Here is an 8669-nt window from a genome sequence, read left to right as displayed (position 1 = left end):
TTTCAAGGGCTTTGCAGCAAACTAGAAATTGCACGGTGAGAAGCGATTAGAACCATAATTTCAAGCTCGTAATGCTTAAACCAATTTTGTCACATCCAAATTTTCATATCAAGGGGACAGTTATTGAAGAGAAATGCAAAATTTGCAGTCATAAAATATGACCATCAATGAGCATTAGCGACTGGTGTGTTTTGTTGAAGATCAATGATGCAAGCAGGAATAATATTTTATGACTCTTCACATTCATTCTTTACATGTAGCATAAAATTGAGTTGTTCAGGAATCAGGATCATGATTGCAAATGTGCAGTTGATTGAATAGATTCATGAATCTTAATCTTTGGTACAATGGAAGTACTCTTTGAGAGCCATGTGCAACAATACTTTAATTGCAAAAGCTAATCTAAAATATGTAAGTTATTACTCATGATCAAACATGAGACTCTGAGAAGCAATTACAAGTCAGATTGTACAGTCTTTTTGCTTTTTTTTTTTTCTGCAATTTTGTCCTTTTCTTTTCTTTCTTTCTCCTCTGGCAGCAGATAACGAATTAAAAAAATGAAAAACAAAAATTGCAATAGCTGCTTGCTGGATCATAGGGTGGGGAAAGTCCTCCCATACAGACCAATATCCAGTCCATTGTAGACAATAGGAGCATACATCCACATATCATCTGAGCTCAGTAACTGCAGAGACACGAGAGCATAGGACTTAGCCAAAATTGTCATCAAACTAGATAGCTAAAAGCAGGGAAGGAACTTGACAAATTAAGACAGGATTGTCGGATTATTCTTACCTTAATCTGAAGCTGCAAGAACTTGACATAGTGGACTGCCTCTTCAAGCATTGTGCTAATGTCAACCTGTCAAATACAATCAGGATCAGTTAGGCACTTTTTTCATTCAAATCCCACTAAAGAAAGATGATACCTATTTCTTGTAGTGAAGAATATGTGAATTAGGCACTTTCAATTCATTATTGAAGTTTACCTTAGTTCCATTGGGGATAAGATTCTGCAAGATCCTCAGTCTTTCATTTATTCTTTCTCTTCTCCTCTGCAATACAAACAATCAAATCTTTAGTAAAGAATCCTGTAATCCAAACTACATCATGTTTTCATCATCCTAAATTCTGAATATTAATGCAAGGCTGGTGAATTTCTTACCCTTGCATAGAGGCTTTGTGGATCAGTTGCAGACCCCCTGCTGGCCCTTGTTTTACCGTTCAAGTTGAGGGCTGGCCCTTTGTTATCTGAAGCTTCTCCTCCATTTGACTCCTGAGAAGCATTAGAATCATCCTCTGAGCTGTAAGAGCAGGAGCTCTGTCCATTCTGTGCAGCATTAGCCTCCTCTTCATCCTTGTTAATTTGCTGTGCCTTCTGGTTCTTCTTGGATTTGGGCTGCACAGTCCTTTTAGTTTTCTGAACCTGCTCAGAAACCAGAGTGCATGAGTAACAAAGACTAATCAAAGATGCCCGCAAAGAGATATTAAATTTACACATCCTGTTGTAAAAGTTTACTCACATTTCTCGGAACTCGAGATTTCTTCTTAGAATTTTCAACAGGTTCTGCTTCAGTTTGGAGTTCAGATTTCTGGAACTTCCTTTTAAGCAGCAATTCAATAGCTGAACTGCCATTGCTTGCTGGCTGAGTCTCTGCATTTTTCATGTTTTCACTACCCATCACTTCCCTTGGAGAGACAATGTCCTCCACGAGACCATCAAGGAAAACTGGAACTGAGGAGTTATCATTTTTCTCATCCATCGCATTAAAATCCATGGACTCAGGTGTACCATTTGTTACTTGGAAAACATTAATATCACTAGCCTGGTGGAATTCATAGCTCAGATTGGGAAAAACAATACTAGTATCACTTGCATTACTACTGCTACTGTCTTGAGAAACATTTAGGAAGTTACTATAATCAATGGTATTATCGCAACACAAAAAACTCTCACCAACCCCTGCCACATTTTCAATGTTAGCATCACCAACGGGCCAGAAATTTGCTGCTGTCTGGAAGAACAAACTGCTGTCAGAGTCATTTGACAGGGATTCATGCCCATGTTGCTGTATCATGAACTCTGCATCTTCAGTGGAGAACATTCTGCTCAAAGACTCCCATTCTTCATCAAAAAAAGCTACCATTGGCTCCATGTTTTTAAGTTTCTTAGAAGTGGAGTTAGCAGCCTTTTGGGAAAAAGAAACAAAAGGGAGGGAATGTTTGTATCACTAGTACCGATACTGATGATGATACTCGGTCACGCTTGAAATGAACAAAAAACTGGGGACATATATATACTAGTATATTGTTACACTGGAATGAAAGAATGTTAGCTAGGGTTTGACTTGAATATTGAGTACTCAAAACCTAGCTAATCATTCTTTAGGGGAGGTCCTAATGCTTTGTAACTAATCTGTCTCATGAGTCACTAGTCCACCGTGGCCAAACCAGGCAAAATACAACTCAGAAGTGGGTCCCACAAGTTCTTGCAATTGTGCATTAAAATACTTTCATTGTGTCAATGGGCTTAAACCATATTAAGACTCAGCTTAAAAAAGCATTAGGGTTGACGGGAGGGTTAACTGTCGTAGTCTAATGATTATTAACATTCATTTAGGTGTGACTAATTATGACTAATCAGAAGTGATGATGATAATGCAAGTTTCGACCCGAAAACTAGCTAAGACTGCGAGTTACGGAGAATGGAAAGTTGTACTGAAGGGATTGAGACAACGTGGTTTGGTACAGGGAATACTATAAAGTATAAAACTCAAGCAGAAAAATTGTTTCAAGGGATGATAAACAAAATCAGGGAAGTCGGCCTGATCGTGGAGCTGAGTATGACATTCCTTACAGGCCTCCATATCAGACGGAGTAACCTCAAACTTCGGTTCTTGTCCCCCGGCCTGAGACTGCCGAAACCCGAAAGGGCAAAAACCTAACCATTGTCTCTACTAGTTTCAGGTTAAAAGTTGATGCGAGTTCGCTAACTTATTCCTTGTGTGACTTCTGCATTTTGCATGAGAAGATGTATTTCTTAGCTGCTTGATTATGGAACGCAAAAGGGCTAATGTAATGTGATTCGAAGTTCAAATGAGATTCTGTCTTGATTAATGTCGTTTAAACGAATGCATTAATCTTCCATTCACTAGTGGCAGCTAGCATTGCGTGCATTGTTCTATCTGGCCTGTCTTGATAACATTTTTTGTTCTTCCTTAAAACTATTCTATTCGCAGCGCAGATTAAGAATTTAATACTGGAATAAAGAGCATTATGGGGATTTTCCATCATCCATCCAAAGTTTAAAATCTTGGTGAGACATAGTCATAGTTTAAATACGTCGTGCAAATGCATAAAATCTCCCATTCCATACAGCACAATGCGATAGATCTCTCACTCTGGCCTATCTTGATGGAATTCTTCTCCCTTCATATTAAATCTATCTGGCTTATCTTGATGAACTCTTCTTTGTGAGTATTAAATCTGCACCATATCAAGATTTTAATCCTGTCTGCAGGTTGATTAAAATCTTAAATTCGATCCCATGCATCCGTCAAAAAAAAAAAAGGAAAAATCTTAAAATGCCAAGCAAGTTTACACAGACAGTAGCGAATCATGGATAGAAAAGAATTGTGAAAATGCTCTTGGGAAGGACAGTATCTACTACAGAATTAAAACCCAGCTGTAACAACATCTTGGGAGTCTGGTTTTTAAGATTAAAAACACTTTTGGGATATCCCATGAAGCTTAGCAGTAAGCGATTCAGATTACCTGAACATAGTCATTAACTGCTTCATTCACCCCCCCCCCCCCCCCCCCACCATTGATTCCGCCGATTCTCACGCTTCGATCCTACGCGTCAGAAAGGGACTGGGAATCAATCCCTCTGAATTTTCGTCCTACACAACTAATCTATAGATCAAGTACAGAAACATTACAGATTTTAAGTCTTCAATGTACCGTGTGCGAAGAACAAGTGCACCGTCCAATGCACGATCTCTCATCTCTCATTCTGTCTCAGAAGAGGGGAAAAAAAGCAGCAACTCTATTAGACATCGGTATGTGTACAGACTTGAGAATAAAATCTACTAATATTGGAATTTCAAAAAATCAGATTTGGTTCTCTTGGGAATTTCTGCGGTGGGATGGTATTTTTTTTTTGGCTGGCCGGCTTTGCAGCTTGCACGACTGGAGGAGGTATTTTTGTTCCTAAGTGGGCGTTAGTGATTCTTTCTTTCTTTTCTATCTAATAATAAAGAGTCGTCACTTCGTGTATGCATGAGTCGCAATTTTGTACCATTTCATTTCATCTAAAGCACTTAGGGGCAAAAAATTCAGGTGACAGCTAACTTTGTCTTATCAAACTACCAACATTAGGAATTTGTTTTGCCTTGAGCCATTTATCGAATGACACGTGTTTTGCCTCTAGCTACTCTCTGCCTCGCCTGGGGTTGTTGTGGTTTTTAATCTTTTTTTTTTTTGTTTTGTGAGTTACTTTCTTTTGATTCGTTTGAAATCATAAACTCGTAGAGGGAAGTGTCAACTCTAAACTCCTCTAAATTAAGCCCACAATTTAAACATCAGTGTTTGACAATTTGCACCCTTAGTTGTTGTAAGAATTGCCTTTTGCAAATCTCAAAGAGAACTCACTTGCAAAGGAAAACGTAGAGATTGTGGAAAATTTCTCCCTTTATCTCTCAATTTCTCTTCCAAGATGAAAAATGAAGGGCCAATGTTGAAAATTTCGCTCCATATCTCCCAATTACAAGATGGAAAACGAAGAAATAACTTGTTAAAGACAAGTTGGCCTCGAGTGTAGGTGCGGGGTTCAAATTTTATAGTAGCTTGTAGTTAGAAAATTTTGGCAGGGTATAATATAGCATTGGTATGGTAAAATGAAAAATGAATAAGTGACTTGTATTTAGGCTCAAGGTTGAAAATTTTGCAATATCACACCTGCTTGCAACAACCAAAATTTTCGAGGGTACAAGACAGTATTCCTTTGGTTTAGACGGGACTTTTCTTCTAATCCCTTAAAATATATTTTACATAATTAATGTATATAAAACACTTGAGCTTTACTACACGATGTGCTTATACAACATGCAAAAAAATTTTTTTTAATAACACTAAACTTTAAACAGAAAAAGAGAAAGAGAAGGATTTAAAAGTCAAATCAGAGACCTTACAGTTATCTTACTATTCTACTCACACCTCGCACAATTACATGCAGTTGTCTTTTGAGATATAGGTCCATTTCAGCACTTTCTGTTCAAATTAGACGTGTCTATAGAGTCGTTTTGTAATTTTCATGTTGAATATGAACTTAAAAATGGATCATTTTTAAAATAAAAAATGAAATAGTAGGGAACGATTTCTATTTCCCTTGTTCGGGATTCATTTTCAATTGCGCTCACTAAAGCACTCAAGTTACAATTAGACACACATTACAAACGGGTTGGTTTTTCTTGGCTCGAGAAAGCTGTTAAAACCAGCGTGATCAACACAGGCCGGACCTAAACTTGGATTAAATAAATTTTCTAGTAATACGTAAATTGACTAATATCTTCTTTTTTTTTTTTCAGTAGAATACATAAAACTTGACAAGGGACAAATATGCAGATTCAAAAACTTATATAAATGAACTTGTTCAACTGAAATAAACCATTATAACTTTAGGAAATGAAATTGAAACCATTGGAGATAAAAAAAAAAAAAAAAAAAGAGACCAATCTGTCCAGTCAAAGCGTAAACCATGACAACTGGATGTTAATTGGAAAAAAATTTTTATTGATTACATCATAAACATGTTCCCAATCATCTTTTTAAGTGGTACAATATTATTCTAAGAATCTTTTTCAAACAATCTTCAATCCAAACAGACCCTTTATGCTACATCACTTGATAAAAACTTTAATTTAATGTTTGGAGGCCAAAAGTTTAATGATTTCAACATTTCTCTTTTTTTTTTTTTATAAATATATCATTCCATAAGATATTCAGCCACATCTTGCTTCCAAGAAGAGGAAATATTCAGTTTCATATTTCTGGATCGCTCGCGGGGCTCTGCGTACGTATACCTTTTGTTTAGTTTAGGTGTTGAAAGTACAATCAAGGGTTTAATTAATTGTTAGTTTGTGATTAGCGAAGATTTCAAACACTTTCAACATTAGTTCAAAGAAACCGGCCTGCTACTTAATTTGAAGACACATATTTTTGTTCTTTTCACAGGCGCGTCATTGCGCCTACCTACCTAATAATTAAGGCTAGCTTTTATTTAATAATGGATTCAGGACTTGTCAACTTTTAATTATTAATTGTTTAAATATTCTGTGCTATATTATGTGTGAAGGAAATAGGAAATGAGCAGCTGCTGTGGTGATAGTATTTCGAATTTGGGACACAAATTAAAATGTTTATTTGAAGAAAGATGGTCTTAATCACTTTTGGCCAACATTTTCTCGTTAGCATCATCCTAATTACTTGCAACCTTAATGGATTTACGATGAACTAATTAAGCTGCAATCTAAGCTTTCCAGAAAATATTTAGAGGAAGTAAATGAGTATGATGGTGTACAAGACTAGCTACTATACGTATAATCTCATAAATCAAGTATGATACAGGCATGCACTAAAAAAAGCTTGTCAAATTAGGAGGTATACTATAGCCACTCTTTGAAAGTTTTTAATAAACAGATCAGGGTCTACACCTAACCCCACCGTTTCTTGCTGGTTTCTTTAAAAAATAAAATAAAAAAGAGATAAGAGTGATTCTTTATTTTTGTATTTTTTATGTGAAGTATAGTATATTATCGTGCCATCTATTTTCTTTTACTTATTCATTGTTTAAGTATGGTATAATGCCTTTTGGCCACGTCTTTTCTAACTGTAGGAGTTGCGATCATTTGCTGTCAACTAAGATTAAGCTAGTACAGAATTCATAATTCTGCCAATGATTAGAGCCAAAGATAGGATTATATATATGTATATAATCATACTTAATGTTAGTTAAGCTCATCCCAGTTCTTCTGAAACGTAATTATAGGACTTTGGGCGTCAAAAAGTCTTCCATACTTCATATAGTATGTGGTATCTTTATTCTACAAGATCAAGATTCAATAGAAAAAGAACCTGACTCGATGTTTAAGCTAAAATAAGATGCAGGTTTGGAGAAGTAGGCGAGAAATAATGGAGCAGAAAATAGAGAAGATAAGTTTAATTATTAATATGAACTAAACGAGTAGGCAAAAGGGGACCATTATTTCAAGTTCCAAGTCAGCCCTAGATGGTGTAAGGAATAATTTAATATTCTTGTTGGCTGACTTGCATAAAGTGTAAAAACAGCTAAACTCAAATGTCTAAGGCATTTAGGAGTATTATTATTTTAGAATTGCAACACATAATTCATAACTACCGAATAATTTATTGAGAGGATAGGATAGTGCTTCTAATTTCCAACCCACAATTATAAATGCATTACTACTTGAAAGTAGTGCTCAATGAGAGTCCTTGCACGCGTCAAAGAAATGGTACGATGGATGCAAATCATCATGACATTTTTTTCAACTCAACTCATCCAGCTTATTGGATGGAGGATTTGACTTTTGATTACTGTCATGTGTTTAGCACAGAAGGATGTTTCATCAAGAAGCAACTTCAATTGTTAATACTGCATCTGCATATTTATGTACCATGCCTCAGCTAGCTAGTCAGCACTATTTTTGTTCTTCCTGCATTTCTGCCTTTTGCCCAGTTTCAAACTGTTAATTAGAGCACTGCAATTTGAGGTTCCCCAGATGCGTTATGATCCGGAAAAACAGGAATTGATTATAATGCAATGTTAGAGGTGTCTGCTTTGTAGAAGATGTTAAACCATACTTGCAAAATATGTATGAAAGAAGAAGGCCGCTTCTTGAGCTGGTTCAAATTTCGGATGAGCTAATTAAGCAATATTATTGAACTTACTCGATCGACACAAAATCATGAACCATTTGGTTTGGTGTAATAAGGAAGTTGAAATTGTCATCTTCCCTGGCAACATCGATCAAGACAGCTCTATCTGCAGATATGCTTGCTCAGTCAACTCTACTGAAGTACCAATAATAGTACTATAGCGTGTATGGTATGAGAAGGTCTTCGCCCTTCGATCACACACACCACCATATCAAAAGTTTGACTTAATTTATTTTTAAGTAACATACCTTCAAATCTGGGAAAAATAGAAATGAAATATCCGGTCTAGGAATGAAACAAATTTGAAAATTGATTGCTCTCTATTTCTTTCTTTCCAACAGTTTTTGCTATTCATATATAAAATGTTTTTTAGTCGATCGGAAGAACTTTAAAAGTACTCTACCGACCAATGAACCAATCTCAGTGGTTTATTCATATACAAAACCTATTTCTTTTCATTCTGCTGGAGTTTCAGATGTGTAGCACCGTATAGCATTCGAGCCTCGTTAAAAACCAAAGGGGAGAAAAGGTGGAGTAGAAAAACCTTTTTCATTAAGAAAAACTAAGAGGAGGAGTGATGAGGAGCAGGAAGCACGAAGGGCAATGATCAGAAAGGTGTGGTGCAACTGCAAATCGATTTTTCATTCAAAAACCGGAATTGAAAGACCCTTAACCAATTTTGGTACGATCATAAAAAACAAAACGCTTAACCCT

At 36.1% G+C, this 8669-nt stretch overlaps 1 protein-coding gene across 1 annotated transcript; it reads right to left on the bottom strand.

Moving 5' to 3' along the window:
* Window positions 1-592: 592 nt before the first annotated feature.
* LOC113712613 (uncharacterized) lies at window positions 593-2155 on the bottom strand. The gene is made up of 5 exons (XM_027236104.2): window positions 1523-2155; window positions 1165-1425; window positions 989-1054; window positions 796-861; window positions 593-685 (listed from the first exon to the last, which is right to left on the bottom strand). The coding sequence occupies exons 1-5, from the start codon at window positions 2153-2155 to the stop codon at window positions 593-595; spliced, it is 1119 nt and encodes a 372-aa protein (XP_027091905.1).
* Between the last annotated feature and the right edge of the window lie 6514 nt (window positions 2156-8669).

This window comes from Coffea arabica, chromosome 10e (genome assembly GCF_036785885.1).
Source record: "Coffea arabica cultivar ET-39 chromosome 10e, Coffea Arabica ET-39 HiFi, whole genome shotgun sequence".
NCBI classification, from domain to species: domain Eukaryota; kingdom Viridiplantae; phylum Streptophyta; class Magnoliopsida; order Gentianales; family Rubiaceae; genus Coffea; species Coffea arabica.
This window is presented reverse-complemented; position numbering and strand designations above follow the sequence as displayed.